The sequence below is a fragment of the Gorilla gorilla genome, chromosome 17 (assembly GCF_029281585.2).
Source record: "Gorilla gorilla gorilla isolate KB3781 chromosome 17, NHGRI_mGorGor1-v2.1_pri, whole genome shotgun sequence".
Lineage (NCBI taxonomy): Eukaryota > Metazoa > Chordata > Mammalia > Primates > Hominidae > Gorilla > Gorilla gorilla.
Window position 1 is genome coordinate 91,586,389 of NC_073241.2, and position 27,468 is coordinate 91,613,856.

The window sequence follows — 27,468 nt, forward strand, 5'->3', positions numbered from 1 at the left end:
TTTGGTTTGCTCATCAGTGGATACATGGCAAGGCTAGGATTATGGATGGCCTTCTTTCTTGCTTAAAAATATGTTCTTAATTTATTGAAATTTTTATTACTTTTTATTAAGTGTTTTATTTTAAGTTTATCCCTTTAAAAATCTACATTTGCCTTTTTCTCATTGACAGGGTTTTGAATTGTTGCTGTCAGCCTTGGGTGATCCCTCAGAAAGAGTAGTTAGTGCTACACATCAAGTATTTTTACCAGCTTATGCTGCATGGACTACAGAACTTGGAAATTTACAGTCTCATCTTATACTTACACTACTGAACAAGATTGAAAAACTTCTCAGGGTAAGTTCTTCTTTTGTTTATATAGTTTATAGAAACGTAAAAGGTCTGTCCTAAGCCATCTTGGAACAATGTTAGAGAACAGAGACAGAAAGTGCCCTTAGCTTAACATACTGATACATTACCAGTTAAAGATGCTGTTGGACTGGAGCCAAGAAAGAGATTTGAGGAAGTTTTGCTTTGCTGAAGCTGGAGGAAGAGAAAGGGCATGATGTGCATTTGTTAACTGAAATGCACCTTCATGGAAGTAACTCCTACATTATTCAGAAAGCCAGCTCTTTCTTGACCCTTCTGAGTACTTAAATATTTTACACAAAGCATCAACTCTAGTTCCAGAATGCAGAGAAAATGAGTCTCTAAAGCCTTCTTACATAGTGTCAAAATTGCTTTAACTGTGGTTATTCCACTCCAGTAGTTCATTTCTCATTTTTAAAATGAACTTTTAATTTTTCCCACATACAAGAATTAAAGAAATGTTGATGGAACAATAGAAACTTCTTGATCTAATTTTTGTACTAAAAGTTTCTTTTAGAGACTAGAAGAGAAATTATTATTTGTGTAGTGCATATTATGTGCCAAATCTATAAAAAGAGATAGGAAGTAGGAGAGGGGAAGTATTATAGCATGAAATGCTGCTGGGTTAGCGTTTGAGCATTTCTATTTGCCAACAGTGAATAAGCTAGAAAAAAATCAAGAAAGCAATCACATTTACAATAGCTTTATAAAAAATGCTTAGGAATATATATAACCAAAGAGATGAAGGATCTCTGCCATGAAAACTATAAAACACTGATGAAAGAAATTGAAGAGGAAATGTTAAAAAAAAAAAAGATATCCATATTTAGTTGTTCATAGAAGAATTAATATTGTTAAAAATGTGTATACTACCCAAAGTGATCTACAGATTCATTGCAATCCCTATCAAAATATGGAGGACATTCTTTAAGATATAGAAAAAGCAATCTGAAAATTCATGTGGAACCACAAAAGACCCTGAATAACCAAAGCAAGCCTGAGCAAAAAGAACAAATCTGAAAAAAGTGCACTATCTGACTTCAAAATATACTTCAAAGCAGTAGTAACCAAACATCTCGGTATTGGCATAAAACAGACATATTGACCAGTGTAATAGAGTAGAGAACCCAGAAATAAATTCACACATTTATAGCCAGCTCATTTTTGACAAAGGCACCAAGAACATATATTGAGGAAAGGACAGTTTCTTCAGTAAGTCAACTGAAAATGGATTAAAGACTTAAATGTAAGACATGAAACTACTAAAAGAAAACATTGTTTCAGGACATTGGTCTGAGCAAAGATTTTTGAAGAAAGATCTCAAAAGCATAGGCAACAAAGCAAAAATAGACAAATGGGATTATATTAAAGTAAAAAGCTTCCGTGCAGCAAAGGAATCAGCAGAGTGAACAAACAGCCTACAGAATGGGAGAAAATATTTGCAAACTCTCCATCCAACAAGGGATTAATAACCAAAATATGAAAGGACTCAAACAACTCAACAGCAAAAAAAAAAAAAAAAAAAAAAAAAAAAAAAAAAAATCCAATTAAGGAATGGGCAAATGATCTGAATAAACACTTCTCAAAAGAAGATATATGGCCCAAAAGGTATATGAAGAAGTGTTTAACATCACTAATCATCAGGTAAATGCAAATCTAAACCAAAATGAAGTATCATGTCACCCCAGTTGAAATGACTATTATTAAAAAGACAAAAACAAAAAAAACAAAAAAAAAAACAGATGGTGGTCAAGGTGTGGAGAAAGGGGAACCTTCATATACTGTTGGTAGGAATGTAAATTAGTACAGCCACTATGGAAAACAGTGTGGAAGTTCCTCACAAAACTAAAAACAGAAATACCTGTAATCCACCAATCCCACCACTGGGTATATATCTAAAAGAAAGGAAGTCAGTATATTGAAAAGATATATACTTTCAAGGACTTACATGTTGAGTTTCAAGCACTCACATATTTCTTACAGCACTATTCATAATAGTCAGGATATAGAATCAACCTAAGTGTCCATCAGTAGATGAATAGATAAAGAAAATATGGTATATATAAACAATGGAATATTATTCAGCCATTAAAAAAAGAATGCTATCCTGTCATTTGCTGCAGCAGGTAGCCTAGAGGACATTATGTTAAGTGAAATTAACCAGGCACAGAAAGACAAATATTGAATGTTCTCACTCACATGTGGGAGCTAAAACAGTTGATCTCAAGGAGGTAAAGAGTGAAATGGACCAGAAACCGGGGTCTGGGGGAGTAATGAACAGAAAAATACAGTTAGATAGAAGAAATACATTCTAGTGTTTGATAGCACAGTAGGGTGACCATAGTTAACAATAATGTGTTATATATTTGAAAAATAGCTAGAAGAGAAAATTTGGAATGTTCCTAACACAAAGAAATGATACATGTTCGAGGTGATGCATATCTCAATACCTTGATTCGATCATTACACATCGTATGCTTGTATCAAAATATCTCATGGTACCCCGTAATATGTACAATTATTTATGTATCAATTCTAACAAGAAAAAAGATAAAGTGATTCCTGTCCCTTACTTTAATTTCTTTACCCTGTCTTATAAAATTTCAAAAGATAAGACCTTCTCTAATGAAAAAGTAAAATTATAAAAACTATTCCCTACAAATGGAAATGACTGATGTTTACCCTATAGTTTTCCATGTAAAAGATTCTACCACTCTAGAGTGCCTTACTGCTTGTTTGAGTCCAACATAAAGGTCCTTAAATCTTTGATTTGCCACAGTAAGGAAGAACATCATGCATAAATCCAATTAGTAATGTAACTTCAAAAGACTAAAATTAGCTTCCACCTCCTTATGTTTCAGGAAGGAGAACATGGACTGGATGAACACAAACTCCACATGTATCTTTCTGCCTTGCAGTCCTTGATCCCATCTCTCTTTGCATTAGTGCTACAGAATGCACCTTTCTCCAGCAAAGCCAAGCTTCATGGTGAAGTGCCACAGATAGAAGGTACTGAACTTAAATTCTGGAAGAAAAATGTAGAATATTAGCAGCCTAGCTTCCCAAAGAATTGTTTTTTATTAAAAGTCTAAAAATCACTTTATATGACAGCATAATTATTAAAATGTATTATGTGTGTAGAATCTCATGGTCATAAGATTATACGTATGGTAAACAATATGGCTTCATCTTTTATGGATAAGCCGCATTGTCTTATTTTATAATACTTAAACTTTCTTGTTGCTCTTAATCTATAGCCTTTTTATAGCCTTTCTGGGGAGGCTGAAATAAATATTTCCTTCCATTAATAGATCTGAGTCAACAAAAGATTCTTTTAATAGTTACTAGTGCCCGTATATGAAGCTTGTCATTTCTGCTTTCTTTATATTTTCTTCCCCAACTTTTTAATCTTATTTTTAATAGAGGAAGGTAAATATAATTACTTTTTTCTACTATGTCCTTGATAGAAAGAAATATAAAAGCATCTGTGGCAGAATTTGTGTTTTTCCAAAGAAGAAATGTGACTTACTTTCAGAAGTACATAAAATTGACAAGAGAGGCCAGTATTTTCTTATCTTACTCTCCGAGTAGCTAGTAAATGACCTTTGAAACTTGGCAGGCAATTGATAACCCTGTTCCTGTTGCACCTTAACGTCCAGGACAAATGGCTATAGACAAGCTATTGCTATGTATCAGGCACCTTTGCAGCCTTTTCAGAGTTGTGAAATTATCCATGTCTCTTACTGGTGTCTAATGGACAAAGAATTGTAACATTGAGAACATCAACAGACACTTAATCTTTTTGAATTTCATTTTTCATGTAAACTGTAGGCTACCTATAATATTTGGAGTATGATGCAGTGTGTCCAAAGATACTTGAAGCCACATGATAAAAATAGTGTATACTATTTGGATGTCAGTTTTATTTGGAAAATTGAGAATGAATGGTGTGGAGTTAATTTAACGTTTTTAAATTGAGGAGAATGAAAATTCAGACTTTAGATAAGACTTCATAAAGCTCTCCCAGCTGGCCACTTCAGGTTCTACCCCTTTACTCTTACTCATTTAGGCATTTCATCTGCCTAGGGATTTTCCTGTCTTTCTAATTCCCTTTTTCTTTTTAGCTTTCTGTATTCGTTTACTATGGCTGCCTTAACAAAGGACCACCAACTGAGTGGCTTAAACAACAGAAATTTGTTATCTCACACTTCTGAATTTTGGAAGTCTGAGATCAAGGTGTTGGCAGGGTAGGCTCCTTAGGAAAACTGAGAGGTAAAGGCTGTTGTGGGCTCTCCCCTGGCTTCTGGTGGTTTGCTGGCAATCTTTAGTGTTTCTTGGCTTTTAGATGCATCACCCCAAACTTTGCCTTTATCTTCACGTGGCACACTTTCTGTGTGCTTGTTTCTGTGTCCAGATTTTCCCTTTTTATAAGGACATCAGTTGTGTTGGATAAGCGACTACTTCAGTATGATTTCATCTTGTCTAACTACATCTACAGCAACCCTATTTCCAAATAAGATCCCATTCTGAGATACTATAGGTTAGGACTTAAACATAAAAATTTGGGCGGGGGGCAGTTCAACTCATAATACTTGTTATCATTCTCTCATTTATTTAACAAATGATTCTTAAATGTCATCTATTGCCAAGCATATGCTGGAGATTAGATAGAACAGTACCATCCTGAACATATCCTTCTAATACTTATGGGATTCCCTTCTAACATTTATGTGACCTTCTCTTGTGATTGTCCTTTATTTTTCATTCTTGTTGACTTAGTTTAACTTTCTGACTTTTAACAGTAGCTATAAATGTTAATGTTACTATACCTTCATTTAGGTTATAATGTATTTATTATAAATAAGGATTTATTATATCCTTATTTAGGGTATATCCATATGTCTATATGTCCATTTATATATACACACACATAAAATTTGGGTTATAATTTGTTATGAATGAAGATTTGTTTTCTCATAAAAATGGTAACCCACACAAATATTTTTAGTACCAATTTATTACACAACATGAACAAATATTTATGTCAGGCATTGTTTTAGACACTTAGGACACAATCATGAATAAAATAGATAAAAATTTCTGCTCATAGAGCTTACATTCTGACTGTGGGAATAAAATCTTTTGAGATTTGTTGGATTTGTTCTCATATCACAAGAATTTCTTGATTTTCCTAAAAATGACTTAGTGTATTTCAATTTTATATTTAAAATTTACAATAAGAAAGTAATTAAATATGAGGAGAAAGGACCTTATTTTCCTTTCAACAGAATATCTAAGTTCCCAAAATGCCAATTTCCGTATGATTTATTTTGCTTCTTTTATGTGTAGTGACTAGGTTTCCTCGGCCTATGTCGCCTCTTCAAGATGTGTCCACTATTATCGGAAGTCGTGAGCAATTGGCAGTGCTGCTACAACTTTATGACTACCAGCTAGAACAGGAGGGTACAACAGGCTGGGAGAGTTTACTGTGGGTTGTCAATCAATTGTAAGTTACCACCTCCATATTAATTTGAATGGATGATAACTCTTATATTTAGCCTTGGCCCTAAGAACAAAATATAACAAAACTTTTAAAATGTAACTCGGCATCATTTTTGGTAAACACCTTTAGGACACAGAGGATTCACACCACTGGATATGTAATTTATCTGAGAAGAAGATGCTGCTGTATTTTATCCAAATGATCTATCTGCCGTCTTGTTTGTCCAATCGTGGTGATGGATTTTAAACTACATCTAGACTTCTCATTTTTGAGGCTAAAATGATGCCATGTAAAGCCAAGCTCTTGTGCGAAGCATCAGATCCATAGATTTGAGTCACATTAACTCTGTACTCGGAATTCTACCATTAAGGTTTCATGTATTTTCTGGCAAACAGTTAAAATTTACTTTTTTAAGTCTACACAGTATAATGTAATCTTACAACCTATTCAGAGGGTCCCAGACAATGCCTTTCCTTTCAAAGAACGAAATAGAAGAGGTTATTAGATTTGCATTGTTTCAGAAATTGGCAAGGAAACAGTAATTTATATGTATCCCCTGCCTATTTTTCTTTCCTTTCATATTCAGGTTGCCACAACTTATAGAAATAGTTGGCAAAATTAATGTTACTTCAACTGCCTGTGTCCATGAATTCTCCAGATTTTTCTGGCGCCTTTGCCGGACATTTGGCAAAATTTTTACAAACACTAAGGTAAAAACTTGTATTCCATGTTTTCTTATATGAAAAAGACATAGAAATGTAATGTGTTAACACTGTAACAGGGTAAATAAAAGCATGAACCATTCTTTTATCTAATTCGCTTCTTTAATATCCTAGAATACTATGATAGTAAAAAAAAGTTCTAGTTGGTAATATTCTTATCTTTACTGATTTTCGAAGATGATTTAGCCTAAGCTTAGTTCATATCCAGACTTGGATATAAGCTTTACTCATTGTAGATATCCTCAAAGATTTTCAATATAGGAAGTGTCAGCTAGGGAACTCAACCACAATCCTTTGAATGTGCTGCTGGTACTTACTGTCTATCACAGGTTCAGGAAGCAGCTGTTTGCTCAGCACACTTTGGTAAAAACCTCAAGAGATTATGGAACCACAGCAACTTATATATAAAACTTGCTGCGAAGATGCCACCTCTTAGAATAGCATGGACACTGGAGATAAATTCTACATGTTTCAGTCATTACCAAAAGTATCATTTGTCACATTTGCCTATCCAGGTTATTTTGTAGTTTCAAATATTAACATTGGAATGTCATTAGATCCTAATATATTCATTAATCCTATTAATCCATTTGTCTTTGTAACATTTTGTTAAGCAAGTACTTTAGAGAGCTAATAAAAGCATAAAAAGGTGTAGTTTCTATAATCAAATGTTAATAAACACATTTAAAAGGTAAGCATTTTAATTATTAAATTTAATTTAGTGTAGCTCTTTACTATTAAATCTATAGTTGAAACATTTAAAGTAAATAGTATGCTATAAGGAACTGGACAAAATTCAGAAGGCTTGGGTTATGGTCCTATTATCTGTTGACTAATGTTTATGATCTTTACTATTTAAGTTAAATTATGTGGGCTTAGTCTTTTCATGTGTGAAATGAAGAATTTGCTTCAGTGTCTTTTAATTCTCTAAGCGCGATTCAGTACATGAACCTTTTAACATTGGCCTTTCTCTCAGTTTAAGCTAAATATATAAATTAATGTGCCTCACCTACAGAGAGGAGGGCAAAAACCAGACCTTGATGTTATTGTAGGAAAAACAAAATTAAAATTATTTTGTATTTTTCACTAGCATTCAGTTGTTAAACAAATATAATTTGATTTTCCTGTTATCAATATTGGCAAAAATTGTTTGATATCTCCAAAACAAGTAGCTATTTTTTTTTTTAGAAAAGCAAGTAGGAATCTACTTATGTACTTAACAGTAAGTGGTTGTCTTCAGTGGCCTGAAATCTGTGATAACTTTAATAATAAAAAATTTAAACAAACCTCTGTTCTAACTTAACATATTAAAGTTAAATTATGTATTTCATATTTCAATTTGAAAAGTTGTAATAAAAGATGAACATAAATATCACAGGATGAATATGTTACTTACTAAACACCTGAAGTGACTGGAATTTCCTTTTTGTTTTTTCAAAATACAGGCAAATGCTTTTTTCTATAATTCTAACCATGTAATATCTACCTAAATAATCCTTCTATAACCAAGTTCAGTTTTAGAAGGCAGTAATTTCAACCACTTAAAATCATATTGGAAATTATTTTAATTTAATAAAAGAAACCAGAGGCCATTCACTTGTTGACTTGAGTTGATTTTTTCAAAAATTTATCCTTAAAGTTTTTATTTTCATTAATTTGACTCTTCTATCCTAAGCCTCATGATTAAGAATTATTACATTTCTGACCACTTAACTTAGTCATCTATAAAGCTAAATAAATAAATAAATAGTAGTAGTAACAGTAGTAAACATTTCATTTAATCAATTTGCCCATTGAACCTGAGACTTTTTGAATCTTCTCTTTGGGTTGCTTAGGTAAAACCTCAGTTCCAGGAGATTTTAAGACTATCTGAAGAAAACATTGGTGAGTTTGTTCATTATTACTTTTAAAAACAATTGCATTTCTTTATGCAGGAAAAATACTATATTCTCCATATATGTAAATTGTATAAAGGAACTAGCAACTACAATTGAAAAGGAAAATTTATATTATGGAGTTCTTGGTTTTATAACTGTGTCACATCTAGTATCCTTCCCATTAGTGGCAGTGAGATTAATCCCTGTCAATCTGATTGTAAATATATACCTTCATTGTAACCAAATTGATATAAGGCTGAGCTTTACAACCTGGGTACTCAACCTTTAGAGGTCTGAAGTAGTATATTCAAGAGACTGACAATTATAAAATAAGCTGCATGTAATTCGTAATTAGTTCTATAATACTTTTAAAAATTAAACATAGTGGAAAAGAACGGTATATAAGCATATATGTTTTCAAAATGAAACATGAGAGAAACTACAGACTTGAATGGGTAGCTCCAGCTACTTCATTGATAGTTTTCACTCATCTACTTTAACGAGTCTAGTTATGGTACCGTTGGCCTAAGGACTTGTTTATGTATGGATCTTGTGTCCCTATGTATTTTTCTAGTTTCTAGGAATAAACTGTGGAACATGTGTAGCACCCCCACCCCCATTTTTAATTTGGTTGATTTTGAATATATATCTGTATATATATAGAATATATATATAGTCTAGGTATATATGTATGTGTGTGTGTGTGTGTATACATATATATATATATATATATATATATATGTATACACACACACCTTAGTGGTTTGAGTTGAATGGTCTAGAAAACACCATTTTTGGCAGTCCTCAGAAGTAGTCGGAAAATGAATAAATTAATTCTTTTAAGCCTGAAGACATTGAAGAGATTTGGGGTGTGGGGGCGGTGGACAAATAACTCCCAATGTTTATTTTTAATGTCTTTTTAAAGGATTGATTTTGTAATGCCTAAATTGTTGGTAATATATGTTTATTATTAATTCTTGTGATAAATTAGTGAAGAAAAAAGGTAAATATTTTAAAAACTGACAGCTTTTGGAATTATTAGTTAGCCATGAATGTTTAGCTGTTGAAATAAATAGGAAGTGATTATTAACCCCTGTATATATAGTCCATATCTATGAATATACTTTAAGCTTATGTTCTAACATTAACATCCACACTCCCTCCCCAAAAAAGGTACTCTCACCAAGAGAATAAACAAACCTCAAATACTAATTAATGTGAAAATGGAACTGTCTTTTTTGCAAAATTTCTTCAGGGCAGTTAGTTAAATAAATCTTTTCAACTCAATTTCTTTATGTAGTACCCTCAGAAAATAATTTAAAGCCATATAAAAAATAAGTATAGTAAAAAACTATTCTTGGGAATATAACAGCAAACTAAAGCACTTAAAACAGTGCCTCATGATCAGTAAATAAAAGCTGTTGGTGCTGTGAATAATAATTGTCCTCTCACAACTTTTCTTTTGAAATTGTCCACAGAGGGTGTATAAGAAAATCTCTTACAAAGCAGTTACAGGGCACAGAACTATGGTTGCATACTTTCCCCTTTTTCTCTGCTTTACTTAGCATGATTCCTTCCCCCTCCATGAAAATAATCAGGGCTCTGTCTGGCTGAAAACCCTACTGAGGATGCAGGAGGGGCTCAGGAAATCAGGCTAGTACTGAAAACTACCTCATATCTAGAAATAGATCAAATAACGTATATCTATGTGCTTTTAGGTGAGTGCGTTTACATTTTAGTAAACTGCAAATTGAAAGCATAAAAATTTTGGACAACCTGCCTATAGGGACGCTTAGAAGACTTTCAAGAAGAAAGTTCTGATTTCCAATTATGGAAATCAAGAGTATACCATCTCATTTGGGTTACTAAAATTCTTTGCCATTTATCAGAAATGTTTATGCTAGTGGCTCTTCAGGAAACACTAAGTTGTATTTTACAACCACCAATAAACATATGTTTTCCAAAGTAATGATAATACTTACTTGTAACCTAGTAAACAGTTGTAATTTTAAATATAATCGCATTATGATTTTTTTCTTTACACTTAAAATATACTTATGTTTTTTTAAATTATTTTAATAATTTTAGATTCCTCAGCAGGAAATGGGGTCCTCACTAAAGCTACAGTCCCCATTTATGCAACAGGAGTCCTTACATGTTACATTCAGGTAAGGGAAAAATTCTTACTCTCTAGTAAAAGGCTTTCCATTTAGAAAAATGCCTAGTATTGTGTCTTCTTAATGTAAGTGACATTGCTACCAATAAAGAAAAACAATTTACTTATTTTATTCAATAAATAATTTATAATGGATAGCATATTTGAATAATAAGGGCCTGAGTAAAACCTCAGTTGAACAAATAAATTTAGAGATTATGAGCTTTTTGATATTTTGTTAGAAGTGTTAGATTGTACTTACTTAGCAGAGTTTCTTTGTGTTCCATGATAAGTTTTTCATAAATAAATGATGAGCAGAACACATACGTTAGGTGAACTAAGCTACAAAGCACTGTAGAACACTATACCTTATCATCATTTTTAGCTAAGTACTTTTTAATAATGCAGGTTAAGTATCCCTTATCTCAAATGCTTAGGATGAAAGTGTTTTCAGATTTTGGATTTTTTTTTTCAGATAAAGGAGTATTTGCATATACATAATGAGATATCTTGGGAATGGGACCCAAGTCTAAACACAAAATGTGTTTCATATACACATTATACACATAGCCTGAAGGTAATTTTTATACAATATTTTAAATAATTTTGTGCATGAAACAGTTTGTGTACATTGAACCATCAGAAAGCAAAGGAGTTGCTGTCTCAGCCACCTGTGTGGACAATCTGGTTGGTTGGCATCACGATCATCATTCCTGACTTTGCATTTATATGCTACCAATAAGCAATCATTTTCTTATACTTTTTCACATGTAAGTACTTAACAATAAGAAAATATGACATATCATCAATACAGCGAAAAAATAATGTGCTCAGGGTAACAAAGCACAGTAGCATCACCAGAATACCTGTATCATCTGTTGAACAACAGCCACAGCAAATGATGACAGGCTTTCACACACAGTATCAGTTTGGTACTCACAAAGTTTCAAATTTTAGAGCATTCTGGATTTTCAGATTAGGGATGCTTAACCTGTACTTTATTTTTCTTAATTGTTACTGCATAACAAACTACCCCAAAACATAATGGTCTATTATAACTGTTTCATTTGCTCATGATTCTGCAATCTGGGCCTCACTCAGCTTTCTCCTCTTCTGCTGTTTTTGCTGGCGGTCACTTCTGTTGCTGCAGTAAGTGGGTTAGCTGAAGAGGTCTCTACATAAGTCTCAGGACCTCTCTCTGTCTCCGCATGGCTTCTGAAGCAGCAGAGCCAGACTTATCACATAGTGGCTAACGCCTCCCAAGAATGAAAAGGCAGAATCTGCTAGGCTAAGGCTTAGGCCTGGAATTAGCACAACATGGTTTCTACTGCAGTCCCTTGCTAAATAAGTCACAGGCACAGCTCAGATTCAAGCAAAAGTAGGGAAGTAAGCCAGGGTGTGAACCAGGAGGTGTGGTTCTGTAGTGGCCACCAATGTAACAGGCTGCCACACTCTACTTAACATTGTTTTAAGTAAATAACATATGATGTGTCTCAAAGCATAGTAGTAATTTTTAAGTATGAGGCAGTCCCACCGGTAAGGTGGAAATACTGACTCGGGATAAAGCACTTTTAGAAGTTAGAATGTAAGAATGAAGAAGAAACACCTTTTCCAATGGTTTCCTGAATTTTTACCCACTACTAACTTATTTATTTTGCTCTTTAAATTCAAAGTACAGCAATTCATATTTATTGTACTCTTCTTTCTTTTTTTTATTTTTATTATTATACTTTAAGTTCTAGGGTACATGTGCACAACGTTCAAGTTCGTTACATCGGTATACATGTGCCATGTTGGTTTGCTGCACCCATTAACTTGTCATTTACATTAGGTATTTCTCCTAAAGCTGTTCCTCCCCCTGCCCCCCACCCCACAACAGGCCTCGGGGTGTGATGTTCCCCGCCTTGTGTCCAAGTGTTCTCATTGTTCAATTCCCACCTATGAGTGAGAACACGTGGTGTTTGGTTTTCTGTCCTTGTGATAGTTTGCTCAGAATGATGGTTTCCAGCTGCATCCATGGTGTATGTGTGCCACATTTTCTTAATCCAATCTATCATTGATGGACATTTGGGTTGGTTCCAAGTCTTTGCTATTGTGAATAGTGCCGCAATAAACATACATGTGCATGTGTCTTTATAGTAGTATGATTTATAATCCTTTGGGTATATACCCACTAATGGGATCGTTGGGTCAAATGGTATTTCTAGTTCTAGATCCTTGAGGAATTGCAACACTGTCTTCCACAATGGTTGAGCTAGTTTACAGTCCCACCAACAGTTGTAAAAGTGTTCCTATTTCTCCACATCCTCTCTAGCACCTGTTTTTTCTTGACTTTTTTAATGATTGCCATTCTAACTGGTGTGAGATGGTATCTCATTGTGGTTTTGATTTGCATTTCTCTGATGACCAGTGATGATGAGCATTTTTCATGTGTCTGTTGGCTGCATAAATGTCTTCTTTTGAGAAGTGTCTGTTCATATGCTTCACACACTTTTTGATGGGGTTGGTTTTTTCTTGTAAATTTGTTTGAGTTCTTTGTAGATTCTGGATAATAGCCTTTTGTCAGATGAGTAGATTGCAAAAATTTTCTCCCATTCTGTAGGTTGCCTGTTCACTCTGATGGTAGTTTCTTTTGCTGTGCAGAAGCTTTTTAGTTTAATTAGATCCCATTTGTCTATTTTGGCTTTTGTTGTCACTGCTTTTGGTGTTTTAGTCATGAAGGCCTTGCCCATGCCTATGTCCTGAATGGTATTGCCTAGGTTTTCTTCTAGGGTTTTTATGGTTTTAGGTCTAACGTTTAAGTGTTTAATGCATCGTGACTTAATTTTTGTATAAGGTGTAAGGAAGTGATCCAGTTTCCGCTTTCTACATATGGCTAGCCAGTTTTCCCAGCACCATTTATTAAATAGGGAATCCTTTCCCCATTTCTTGTTTTTGTCAGGTTTGTCAAAGATCAGATGGTTGTAGATGTGTGGTGTTATTTCTGAGGCCTCTGTTCTGTCCCGTTGGTCTATATATCTGTTTTGGTAGCAGTTATTTTACTCTTCTTTCAAGACAAATTTGAATCATCCTATAGTATTAAAATACAGTTATACAGTATCACATATTACCTTGCAATAGAAGTTACAGCTCTGTTAAAGTGGCACAGTATCCTTTTAAATTTTTCTTTTCTACACTAGTTTCTAATACTACCCTGATATGGATACTTTTCTGTTTGTAAAAGATTTTAAGTCATGTATGTTAATAAATTGTTTCTATTGTTCATAAATTTGTGGAGATCAAAGATATTAAGTCCTAACAGTGCTAGACACAACAGTATGCCTACCATTCTCTAACTTTGGAAAGTGTCCTTGTATAATGCGCGATGTCAGTATTTTATTCTCTCTCTTTTTTACCCTCTTGAAGTTTTGTTAATATTTTTATTTTGACCATAAATAACATTTTAAATCATAATAATTAAATGCCAAGAACAAGGTTTGGCTCATAATAGGCCCTCAGAATGGATCTGTTGAATAAATGAATAAGGGGCATTTCTTTTGAGTCATTGTGAAGTCTAAATATGTTATTCCTATCTGTAAAGAGATAAGAACTTTTCAGCTTATTACAAAATAAATAGCATATTGAGGTAGCAATCACAGATTGCCAGTGTTTCTTATTTTAGAAAGCACATACCAGCAGTTAATGTTTATCTCACTAAACAAAAATTTTTGTTAGGGTAAATTACATTAAACAAAAATTATCTTGAATCAAATACATAAGCAGTATTACTTGTTTTGAGATTCCAAAAATGATAAATAAGATTATAGTAAATTTTTAAAAATCGAAAGAATTCATACTTATTTAGAAGTCTTATTTTATAGCTCTTATTTAACATTTAGGTTTTTCTCAGATTTCCAGCTTGTTTTCCAAAGTTATGTCTATTTTATATTTGAAATAGTAGGCAACTAAAAATGGGTGAAATCACCATTCCAGCGTTGTCCTGATGCTGATTTGTCAGTTAAACTGCATGTCCTAAAACTGTTATATTCATCCTTTTTTCATGTTAACCATTACTTTTATCAATCCTTATCTCTACTTCATTCTTAACTAACCTGATTATGTAGCAAAAAAAAAAAAGGGTAGGTGGTAATCCAGTCTTCCTCATGATCTATTGATACATTCAGAAGCTATTTACTGTTGACCTTCTGTGTCCCTAATGTCGACTTGACTTTATTATGTATTTATTTTCTGACAGACTATCAGATTCCCTTCCCATATACATTTAGGTTAATTTAACATACAACGTTATTTTTTTTACTCTCTTAATTTAGCAGGTTTTCTTTTTCTAACATATTTTCTGATTATGAAAGTAATAATAGTTCGTTGAAAAAAGTTTGAAAACACAGATTATTTTTTAATCAAGGTGTGCATCTGTTTCTTAAAAGAACACAGTAGTCTATATTTTACCAAGTGTGCAGTTTTCACCACTAGGATATTGCAAAGATAATTTCTTAGAAATCAATTTTCTACTATTTTTTCTACAACGGGGTAACTATTCTAGTAGTTTGTATTATATAGAGCCAAAATTTATGGGAACAAAAATTCGTAAGGTAAATTTTAATAAAAGATTATACTTCTTAATGTTCTAAATCAGGACCAACCATCCAAACTGTTACAGTGACGGAAATAATTTACAGCTGAGTTGTCCAATCAGCTAGGCACTTGCCACATGTGTCTATTAAGCCTTTGCACTGTACCCAGTTTGACTGAGGAACTGAATCTTTCACTTTACATAATTTCTTATTTAAATTTAAATATAAGTAGCCACATGTGGCTAGTGGCTACTACTATATTAGACCACAGGTCTAAATTAAAGTATCAAGATAGTCTGTCTTCATACCATTCTGATGATAGATATGCTTAATAAATATCTTTTAATTAAAATAGCTTCCAAATTTGGATATTTTCCCCTTATTTGGTAACATTTTCTAATTATAGATAGGTAAATATGGTATTTAGTTCTACTTGATTGTTTGGAAATTCAGTATCAGTATTTTTCCTCTGTAGGAAGAAGACCGAAAACTGTTAGTTGGATTCTTAGAAGATGTAATGACGCTGCTTTCATTATCTCATGCTCCTCTTGATAGCCTGAAGGCTTCTTTTGTGGAATTGGGGTAAGAAATAACAGCTTATAGTTTGCTAAAAGGCATATAAAGTTTTTAGATTGGATTTATAGAGTACATATTTTAAGTCTAAAAGAGTTGACATGCACACCAATTCTCTTGGTTTTGAAACTTAAGGGTTTTTTTGTGTATTTTAGTTTGTTTCTTGGTTTTGCTTATTTGTTCATTCTTAATATTTTATAATCAATACATTGTAATTTAAAAAGTAGGGGAAAGGGTGCAGACATATGTTTTCTTTGAAGCAGTTGGAGAAATAAAATGAAGTACAGATTTGAAGAAAATTTAGTTTCCCAGAACTGAAAAAGGAGCCCCAAGTGAAAGCCAGCTTGTTTGGCTCCTGTTTTCACTGTTTGATTTGCTTAGTTCTGCTCATCATCACATCATCTGGCTGCTAAAATAATTTTATCTCAGTCTTTACTGAAAACACACTCATGCATTTGTTAATAATACCACCTTTCATTTGCATAGGCTTCACAGCCAACATACCCTTCCATATAGATGGTTTGAGTTGATTTTATTTGATTCTACAACAACCATGTGACATACATAGGACATGTACTGCTTCCCCAATTTTTATAGATGCAGAAACCAAGACCCACAGAAGTTGTAATTTACCCACTTGACTCTTAGTCCAGTGGTCTTTCCTTTTTCCTCATGGAGAAATTTGTTTCTTCATAATTTTAACTTGCATGCTATTAAAAAGAGTGGAATTATCTGTCACAATTGTGAATTCTTAGAGAAGTTACAAGTGTGATTTCTGAATATGCTAAAAAGATTGTGGTTGTATAAGGAAGGTGACATCTTTTTTGGAGAATCTTAGTTGTTTGTTTGTATGTTTTTTGAGACGGAGTCTCGCTCTGTCACCAGGCTAGAGTGCAGTGGTGCGATCTCAGCTCACTGCAACCTCTGCCTCCTGTGTTCAAGCAATTCTCCTGCCTCAGCCTCCTGAGTAGCTGGAACTACAGGTGCGCACCACCATGCCCAGCTAATTTTTGTGTTTTTAGTAGAGACAGGGTTTCACCATGTTGGCCAGGATGGTCTCGATCTCTTGACCTCGTGATCTGCCCATCTTATCCTCTCAAAGTGCTGGGATTACAGGCGTGAGCCACTGCGCCTAGCCGAGAATCTTAGTTGTAACCTATGTAACCAAAGTAATTCCATATGTTCTGCAAATTGTTATCATTAATATTCCTTATAAATATCGTGTTTTTCAGTTCACCAGTAAGGGACTGTGGCTCTCAATTTTAACACTATTTTTTTTTTTTTTTCTTCTAGTGCAAACCCAGCCTACCATGAGTTACTATTAACTGTTTTGTGGTATGGTGTTGTCCATACTTCAGCACTTGTGAGGTGTACTGCTGCTAGAATGTTTGAGGTATGTCAACACATGCCTCTGTTGGTTTCAATTATAATGATTTTTTTTTTTTTTGCGAAGAAGGGAATTTTTTTTTAATAAAAAGGCTTTGCATATCATGTTATGTTGATATATATTTTATGGCTTTGAACAGTGTCTGGTTGTGTACTGTGTGATGGGGCAGAAATTTAGCTTTAACATATTTAAAAATGTTTTCTCACCTTACTGGTTCCTTGAATGTTATTCAATTATCACTTTTATTTCTCAAACTATCTTTTAAATCTTATTTTAATTTCTAACTTATATAACTCTTTCTGACTATACTTTTCGATTTACTGAGGTAAATGACTACTAAAATAAACTGAAACAACATAGGATATCTTTCAAGTTGTAAAATATAGTTGAATTTATCAGTAGCATTAGAAAATCAATTATTGCAATTATGGAAATGTTTATTTTATTGGTTACTCCTACTTCACTATTCCCTAACATTACATATGTAGAATAACATCCCAATACATTAACTGCCCATAGAGTTGCAAAAGAGAGGAGACCAGATAATTTACCTAAATTGTACTAAATTGCTACCTACCCAAGTTAAGTATGAAATTGAAATAACTATCTTTTGTACCCATCATGTAGCAAATTATGTCATAGCCCTAGTATGTGTGTAGGTGGGGAGCAGTGAGGTTGAGGTTTAGAACTTTATTTGAGCACTAAAATTGGTTTACTGTTTCTTATTGATTTCCAGTCTTGCAATAAATCTAGGCTGCCTTGGTTCAGTTTCCATCTCTGCTACCTAGTGACTTTGTAAATTACTTGGACAAGGTTGAGCCTCTCTGTACCTTAGTTTCCTCATGTACAAAAGAAAGTTGATAACAAAAAGTATCTGTCTCAAAGTATCAGTCTCAAAGGATTTTTGTTAATATTAAACTAATTAATGCTTGTAAAGCCCTTAAAACAGTCTCTGGAACATAATAAGTGCTTATATGTTTACTGTCATTATCATTATTTTTTCCATCCATGCTATTACTTCACAAAATATATGATAGTAATAGGGAACATATACTTATCCAAACTAAAATTGCCCCAATATTCATGTGTTTCTTAAAATACCTAAACATTTATTTCTATAAAAAGAATTGGGTAATTCAAATCTTGCCGAATATCAGAATTTCTCCACAATTTAACATAAATTGCAATTGGAGACGGGGTACTGATATATTTAAAATATATGCTTTCTAAAATTTTCAAATACATAAATTAGATTTGTGAATTCCAGAAAATTCCATTGTTATCAGGAAGTTGAAAATTCTCCATCCATGTTATTCCCTCAGTTATCATACAGAAGCAACTTTTAAAAAGCCGTAATCAGGTTTTTTGTGATGATGAATGCCAAAGCCACTATTTGGTTTTATGTCTAGTACAAGTTCCTTCTGGATATAAATCGTTTTGATTATTCGATATGCTGAAAAGGGGGCATTACCATGAAAGAAAAGTCATTCATCAGTCTCTCCTCTCCCCAAAAAGAAAAAAGTATCTTTTTAAATGAAGAGCTATTTCTTTAATATACTCTCTTCCTATGATTTTATTCTAAGCTCATAAAAGCTATTTCTTTTTCTTAAATCTTTCATCTCTAAAATGTGAGTGTGCACTGGTGAATCAAACCATATAAATGAAAATAAGTAAATAAAATGAATCCTCCCTTTTCACTTGTTTTGAGGTTTTTTGCTTGTTTTGTTTGGTTTTCTGCCTTATTATATGTGGCTTATGTCTGGTTTTGGTTTCTCTGTTTGCTGTCAGTGCTTGTCTGGAAACTATATCTATCTATGCTTAAGCAGTTTTCAGTGTCCTCTCAGGTTGTTGATGAACTTCTGGATCTTGTTTGAGAGACTATTTCAATGTTTTTCAAATTCATTAATGATACATTTCAATGAGCATGTCAGTAAAAGTTATCAGTAAGAGAAATTAAAGTTCCTTTTTTGTCAGTGGTTCTTATTTGAACAAAATTGTGTTAAAAGAATAATGGGTCATAAGATTTATTTTGATACTGATGCTTTATAATTTAGAATTATGCCTGCTTACCCTAAAAAAGTTAATTCAAAATAAAAACATTAAAAAAAAACACATTCTTTTTTTAAAAGGTAAGACCAGAAAGAAAAGAAAATGAGAAATGAGAAGAAAATGAGAAATGCATACATATACCAGGAACCTAATAGGATATGGTCACTGAAATTCACTAATAAATTGAGGTTAATTTTTAGACAGCAGGACAAAAAGAGGGAACCCAATCAATCATATTATTCCCATTGTTAAATAAGGGAATATAAATTACTTTTTGAAGTAGCAAATTAATAAAATTATTTTATAAGAGGAATTTATCATGTTATAATAAATTTCCCAAAAGATGCAGAAAAGAGCTTCATATATATTTTAATCATAAGGAAATTGAACATGTAACATTAGAGCACAACTCAAAGAGGTCATGGACTTTAAGTCAGATGGGACAGAGTTCCTTTGCAGGCCCTGCAACTTAGACTTGGACAAGTTACTTTCCTAAGCCTCAGTTTCTTCATCTGTTAAAATATTGATGATATTTGTACTTACTTCATCAAGTGAAAAGATCAAATGATATATTGTGTTAAAGTGTATAACAATTGATAGCTCTTAAATGTACTTTGTGATTTTCTAGCTTAATAAAGAAATTGAACTTAAAAACCCTACACCAATGAAAAATTAATTTGTCCTCTACATTACCTCTTTTTTAATGCTTTTGACAGACTCAAGATAGCAGAAATTTCAGGATGCTGATTCAAATCTAAGCAATCTTACTTATAAAATGATACAGAGAAGAAAGTTGTATTTAACAATATTTGAACTTCCTTGTCCTATTTCTTTCTATCCAATATCTGTAATGTTTAAGGTATTAAAAGTTCTTTGTCATTTTATTCCTGGTTAATTATCTGTTTTTTTATAAAAATTATTTCAGAATATTGAAGTAGATTCTAAAATGAATCAATTGGTAAATGGTGAAAAATCATTGCAAAATTAAGAATCTTCACATAAAGTGAGTTACTTTCTCTGATGTTATATAGGAGGAATACCTTCACATATGCACACAATGGTAGATTTTTGTTACAAAAAATTCTGTGACATCTTTGATCTTCTGTGAGGACTAAGTACTAGCTACTAGGTAAACAGATTGGTGAGCATTTAGGATTAATATGTGCTTACATTCTGAAATTGAGAAGGGGATTGCCCTTCTCGGTTGAACTCATAAAATTCAGTAATATTCATCAAACAAAATGTATACGGCTCAGTATTGTTCTCTTGTATTGCAATTTAGCATTGGTTGCTAAATGAATTGTTTTGTGATTAGATTATAGAGATCTAGTTCTACTCATCTTTTTTATTTTACATTTTATTTGAATTTATAAGAAATCTAAAACAAAGACCTATTTAGATATTAACTGAAGTTTTTTAAATTAGATCATTTCTTCCAAACATATTACAAATCATATATTCTTGCAGTAATCAGAATAATTAAACTCTCATTTCTTGAATGCCTGTTTGTCAGGCACAGTATTTAGGTATGTTATTTGCAAATTCATAGCACAACAGCCCTTTGAGGTAGATAATAATATCACCATTTTCAGATGAGAAAACTTGCGTTTCAAGAGGTTATGGAAAATACTATGTGTCTAACACCACATGGCTTATATGTGGAGAACTGAGGTCTGAACCCAGATCTGATTCCCAAGTGTAATACTTTCCAATAGGCAGCCGTATATCTCTGTACCTCAAAAGAGAAGGCTATATTATTTAAAAGATTAGGAATTGTCCTATATGGTTTTAAAATACACTTGCTATAGCACAATAATAAGTGGTTTAGTGGTGGCTGCTACTTATGTGAGTTTGGTTTAAAAACAGCCCAGTTTGTACCCTGTTGGTCATGATGAAAGCATACCACCCTTACTTTGAGAATTTTAACCATAGAGCACAATATGTGTCAAACAAGCTAAAAAAGTATTCTTTTCAGTTGCATTTTGATGGACATTGAAATTGCTTAGAATCTTTGACCAAAAGTACAAACTGCTGTTGAACTGGTGACAAAATCTGTTTTCATGGACGCTAGGCTACTTAAGCTTTATTTTCCTCCTAAGCATTCTCTGCCTTTGTAAAGCACTCTAGCAGCAGTATTTGCTTAGCTTCTAATTTTGGTTTTGCTTTTGTGTTTTCTCTCTTTCTCTTGGTTGTTCCTTCCTTCTTCCCGTGGCGCACTGTGTTTGCTCTTTCCGTGCATCACCTGTGAATACCCCCTGTGCTGACCAATCAGCTGTTGGTGAAGGGGGTGAATGAAACTCTGGTAGCTCAGAGGGTTGTTCCTGCTCTCATTACTCTCTCCAGTGACCCTGAAATGTAAGTGTCATCCCTGCCTTTTATATTCAGCATCCCTTTCAAAATGTGCCTGTCAAGAAATAACCATCAGCTCTTAAATTTATTGAAGAATCTCTTTAAATTAATAACACTGGATTATGCTTATTTGATTTTAAACTTTATCATATTATTCTTTATATATCATGGTTCTTTTTAAATCAACCCTCACCATAAGTGTAATTTGGAGGCCATGTATTGAAAAAATATATTAGTAACATTACTGCTCAATAAATACTTCCAGAACCTAAAATATGCTGATGGACTGTTTCTTTCAAGCCAAGAAGGGATGCTCTCCTAATCTCACTAACAGGTTGTTACCAGTAAGTGTAGTAGCATGAACCAATGGCCTAACATTTTAATGTCTCGTGTGGATGACTAAACCAAGAAAGGCCAATGAGTCTGCCTGCCCATCCTCAGTCACAGCTAACCCAGTTCTTATTCCAGTTTACCAAACCATTTTTTATTGCATGTTGACTGGTTTACAGCTGACTCTTCGAGGCATGAGTGAAGCGTTAGTTGACAAGCGGGTTGCTCCGGCCCTTGTTACCTTGTCCAGTGATCCTGAATTGTGAGTTTCACAGACTGCGACCTTAAGTTATCCTGTCTGTCTTTTTGAGCATTCTTCTTGGTCTGCTTTTTTTAAATTTATTTAATTTGTCATTGCTAGAGACTAATACAGTATATTTACCTTGTACTTACTTTAATATACATTTTAATAATACTCGTTGTTCATCTCAAATCTTCAGTTTCTTTATGTTTTAATTCTAACAGCTCTGTCAGGATTGCCACAATTCCAGCCTTTGGCACTATTATGGAAACAGTAATTCAAAGAGAGGTAGGAATAATTGAAATTTATTTATGTCTGTGTAATATTGATGTGATCATGATACATGTATCTGGTGCTGGCTGCAGGGAGCATCTTACCTTTTATTTTGTGCCCTAGTTAGTTACAGGCCAGAGGAGGATCTCACTGTGAAAACATGGTAGCCTAACCAAGGTATATTTCCATATCCTAAGGAAATCTCTAGTCTTTCCTCTCAGTCAGAACATTAAGTATAGGCCAAGCTTTCAGGGATGTCCAAGGGAGAGAATATAGTCATGGGTTCTTAGTTTCTCTTTCTGATTGGGCCAGTAAAGCCCCTTCCTCTTCCCTCTTTTCTACTTATCACTAGAGACAGAAACTAAAAACCCTGGCTTCAGGCTGCTAAAATCCTTAAACAAAACAAAACAGAACAACAACAAAATAAGGTGTATTGGACAAGCTTGCTAGATGTTCTATTGTAAGCTGAGCTGGATGTTGCAGTTTTGAATAATCCTTCAAATCAGGTCTAGTTCCAAAGCCTTCTATTATCTGGTAGGCTTCTGGCCAATCTACATAAATTCTTGATTGCCAGTGTTGCACAGATTTGAGGACTGTTTTCCCAGATAACATTAGGAACACAAATGTATCTCAGTTATAAATGAAGGCAAGAGGGCACTAGTATTCTGATAACTGTGTCATTGATATGAAGCTGTAAAAGTCATTTAGTAGACTGGTATCCTCTTGTTGCAGAGTAGATCTCTGGGCAGACCCTCTGTCATGCCTGTTTCAGGAGACCACCAAGGTCTTCCTTCTTAAAGGTGTATTTTGATTCTGAAACTAATTTCAAGTTTTTTAGATTCTATTTGCAACACTAACTATAAGACACTTCTCAAAATTGATATCAGATTTTTATTTCTTTGTTATTATATTGGATATGTCCTTATACAAATGAAAAAACCCTGTAGATTAGCACATAAATTATTTGTGGACATATTACCCAAAAGAAAAAAGTTTTAATAAAACTCCTTTGTCATATAGATTTTTCATGACAAAAACTAAAGTTTTGTTAGTTACAGAAAGAATGTTTTCCATTTTTTCACTTATATATTTCACTGGTGAAGCCACAGAGGAAAAGCACATCATTCTGCAAAGCTTGCAGTCTTGGCAGAATTTCAACATGTTCTCAAATCCTAAAATAAAAATGTCTTTTAGGGAAATGTGAGTAAGATGTAAGTCATTAATGACTCATTGCTTTCAGAAGGTGAATAATTGGGTAACTTACAGTGTGATTTGTTTTAAGAATTATAATTTAGATACAAAATAATCATAAACTTACCTACTTTTCCCTAAATACGGTGGGATTTTTTTTCTTTTGTTGTTATAATTTGTTCAGGAATATTTGTATTTTTTAATTAAGAATTTGTAAGCATAAGCAAAAGTAGGAAACCTTCTCTGAGCCAAAAGATTAAATAACTATTTATTTAATTCCAAATTTCTACTGTCATTGGACTATGGGTTGCTTTAATCCACTGCTTTAAGTCATGTTTAATGTGTGTCTTTCATTTTAACAACACTACTCAGTTTTCAATATTCTATGAAATGACTGTACAATATCCAATTTTAAGTTGCTGGAAAGAGTGAAAATGCAGTTGGCTTCTTTCCTGGAAGATCCTCAGTATCAAGACCAACATTCTTTGCATACAGAGATCATAAAAACATTTGGTAGAGTTGGCCCTAATGCAGAACCCAGGTTCCGAGATGAGTGTAAGTTGCATTTTTCTACCTTTTTCCTGAATTGTAATGTAAGATCAAAGCTAGACACTCCTCTGAGGCCTTGTCATGTATTAAAATTTTGGTGCATTTGTCATGTGTTAAAGCCTTGTGTACTGAAAGCCTTGTGTACTCTTGTGTACTGAAAGCTAAACATGAAACAAGTTAGTTATTGTGAATTAATCAGTATTGATATTAGTGGATGGTTTTGTATTATTTTGTTTTGAGACAGAGTCTCGCTCTGTCACCCAAGCTGGAGTGCAATGGCATGATCTCAGCTCACTGCAACCTCTGCCTCCTGGGTACAAGTGATTCTCCTGCTTCAGCCTCCCAAGTAGTTGGGATTACAGGTGCCCACCACCATGCCCAGCTAATTTTTGTATTTTTCGTAGAGACGGGGTTTTGCCATGTTGGCCAGGCTGGTCTCGAACTCCTGATCTCAGGTGATCTGCCTACCTCAGCCTCCCAAAGTGTTGGGATTACAGGCGTGAGCCACCGCACCCGCCCTAGTGGATGGTCTTATGCTGTATAAGTATACAGATGGTCTTATACTGCATACTGATTGCTGTAAGACATATGAAGAGTAACTCAAACTTAATTTCAAGTTATTTTAGAAATATTTCTTAATAACTGCTAATTGCTAAATACTGTGCTGCCTTAGAGTTTATTTTTTATTTTTAAGGAAATTTTTGTGTGTTTCTAGACATGTTCTTATGAAAAATAGACATTTCTTCCACTTAGCATGCCATTCAGCACGATACATAACTTTGTTTTAATTCATAGCTTGTTGATCTGCTACATGATCTTCCACAATTGTCTGCCTTTTTTCTCTAGATTTTACACAGTCTCTTTTACTGTGGGCCTCAATATTTATGGCCACAATTTCTTTGGATAGCATCAAAGCATTAAGAAATTATGACTCCAAAAGCATATCAGTTATCATAGCTCTTTTATTTTTAGCAATTTGACATGCTCTAGAGAGGGCCACAATTTGGGTCACTTAAATCAGTTTAGTTTCTAGTACATTATTTTATTCTCCGGCAGACTGTTACATATCCAGGCTGGCATATGACTCTTTAAGATAAGAGTCATCAACAAAAAATACTAAGTCAGGATTTGGACTGCAGTGTCCAAAAAATCGATTGAAGGCATGCACACTGATCAAGCTGTCAAGAAACACAGTCATGACATTTTTTTTCACTGGGTAAGTGTCTTTATAATTAGCCAACTAACAGAAGAAAGTTGATATTTTAGTTAGCACTAGGGATAGTTCCACATGTTGCAGTGTCAAATTTACAGGTGATTCTAGGTAGGAACTCTGAAGGTGCTTTGACTTTTCGAGGCTGTAGTTGCTCTGAGGCAAGGAGACTAACTCTTGGCTGCTGGATTAAAGGATAGGCTCAACAGGCAATGGGTCTTTGGTGTGTGCCATGTTGTCAAGTTAAATGGGTATTTGATATGTTGTCATGTTAAACGGGTCTTTGGTGTGTGCAGTGTTGTTGCATTAAATGGGTCCTTGCTGTGTGCCATGTCATATAGTTAAAACTTTTCTAGAGCATGATTTGACCTTTCTATGTACATTCAAAAGAAAGACTCATGATAATCTGGGAAGAATCCATCTGGATTCTTATAGGATCTGCTCCAATTATTTTGTTGATTCTTCAGAATCTTTTTTCAGTAATTCTGGGACTATAGTTATTTTTCAAATTAAACATAGTGTCAATATCTTAATTTCTCTTTCTAGAATTTTCAAGAATATCTAAAAATAACCCTTCCATTTTATTTGACAGTTTTATTGTAGAATAGATACCTACCTATCAAATTTGTAGGAGTTGTACAAGAGGAAAAAATGAATTTTCTTCTCATAATGGCCCCCAAATAACAATTAAAGGTTGTTTTGGGAACAGATTGAGGTGAGAAATTCCCACTGCTTGAATAGTTCTAGTAAACCATTATCCTTAAAGCCTCCTGCAACTTACTGTGTACCCACAAGTATGTCTTATACAGTCTTCTTTCACATTTTGGTACAACTAGATTTTTTTTTAAGATAAAAATTAGCCTTTTTTTCCACCTTTGTACTTAATTCCCAGTCAAGTGGCTTCTCTTTTGCTTTAGAACTTACCCTGAGGAATTTAGTACTCTATATTAATAAGATAAATATTGAAGTAGAACCTGTATGAAGAATGCGATAGTGTTATTCCTAAGTATTTATAGACAATTGGCTTTGGGAGTTTGGAGGATGGACAGAGAATTTCTGGGTGGTAACGTCTCCCTTGGAGTGGCATTTTGGGTATTTAGGTATTTGCCCCTCTATTTCTAGGCTAATAGAGGACATTAGTTCTTTCAGTGGCCCTTGTTCTTTCCCAATTATTAGTTATCACAGGACCTTTGGTCTTGTTTTTATTTTTAGGAACCAGTTGTTTTATCTGGAACACCGTAGAGTTGTTTTTTGTTTTCAGCTATTTTACTTAGTAAGGCTCTCTGAAAATGTTCAGTCGTACATTGGAGATTTTCTGACGTGGCAATTTTCCATTTCTGATTTTTTCCCTTAAGTTTCTTGTTTGAGGTCTGGGCCCATTTATTCAAACAAACAAACAAAAATAGGACAAGATTCCCTTTATGACTATTGGATCTACCCCAGAATATTTTTTGAACGTTTTCTGATATACAGTTTTTTGTTTGTTTGTTTGTTTGTTTGTTTGTTGTTTCTGAGGCAGAGTCTTGCTCTGTCACCCAGGCTGGAGTACAGTGATGCCGTCTCAGCTCACTGCAACCTGCGCCTCCCTGGTTCAAGTGATTCTCCTGCCTCAGCCTCCCGAGTAGCTGGGATTACAGGCATGCACCACCACATCCGGCTAATTTTTTGCAAAATACGGTTTTATAAAATCTCCTATTATCCTTTTTTCATTTACAATTTTAAATCTTTGTTCAATCTGCCCTAAAGAAAAAGGCTTCTGCAGTGACTTTATGTTATGTATTTCCTGTTTTTCTTTCCCACTGAAGGTCAGTTTTAGAATTAGCCTGTCTAAGTCAGGCATGGTGCCATGTGTCTATAGTCCCAGCTACTCAGAAGCTGAGGTGGGAGGATCACTTGAGGCCAGGAGTTCAACACCAGCCTGAGCAACACAGCAAGACCAAGTCCCTACAAAAGATGTTTAAAAATTAGCTAGGCATGGTGGCACGTATCTGTAGTCCATCAACTCGGGAGGCCAAGGCAGGAAGATCACTTGAGTCCAAGTGTTCGGGGCTGTGGTGTACTATGATTTTACCTGTGAATAGTCATTGCATTCCAGCCCAAGCAACAGAGCAAGACCCCATCTCTTAATAAAAAAGAAAGAAT

At 33.8% G+C, this 27,468-nt stretch overlaps 1 protein-coding gene across 5 annotated transcripts in view; it reads left to right on the forward strand.

Annotated features, from left to right (window-relative positions):
• Positions 1–27,468, forward strand: part of RELCH (RAB11 binding and LisH domain, coiled-coil and HEAT repeat containing) — a 119,920-nt gene that overhangs the window by 71,150 nt on the left and 21,302 nt on the right. For 3 of the 5 annotated variants that reach the window (XM_019014198.4, XM_031003735.3, XM_031003737.3), the window contains 11 exons: positions 170–334; positions 3,208–3,355; positions 5,696–5,852; positions 6,436–6,559; positions 8,407–8,455; positions 10,537–10,616; positions 15,650–15,756; positions 17,041–17,140; positions 21,456–21,538; positions 22,328–22,391; positions 23,984–24,122. In XM_019014198.4, the coding sequence (XP_018869743.1) occupies positions 170–334; positions 3,208–3,355; positions 5,696–5,852; positions 6,436–6,559; positions 8,407–8,455; positions 10,537–10,616; positions 15,650–15,756; positions 17,041–17,140; positions 21,456–21,538; positions 22,328–22,391; positions 23,984–24,122 (1,216 nt within the window). Of the gene's footprint in view, positions 1–169; positions 335–3,207; positions 3,356–5,695; positions 5,853–6,435; positions 6,560–8,406; positions 8,456–10,536; positions 10,617–11,078; positions 11,181–15,649; positions 15,757–17,040; positions 17,141–21,455; positions 21,539–22,041; positions 22,125–22,327; positions 22,392–23,983; positions 24,123–27,468 lie in introns of all 5 variants that reach the window. The other 2 variants (XM_031003734.3, XM_019014199.4) reach the window with 2 other exon arrangements.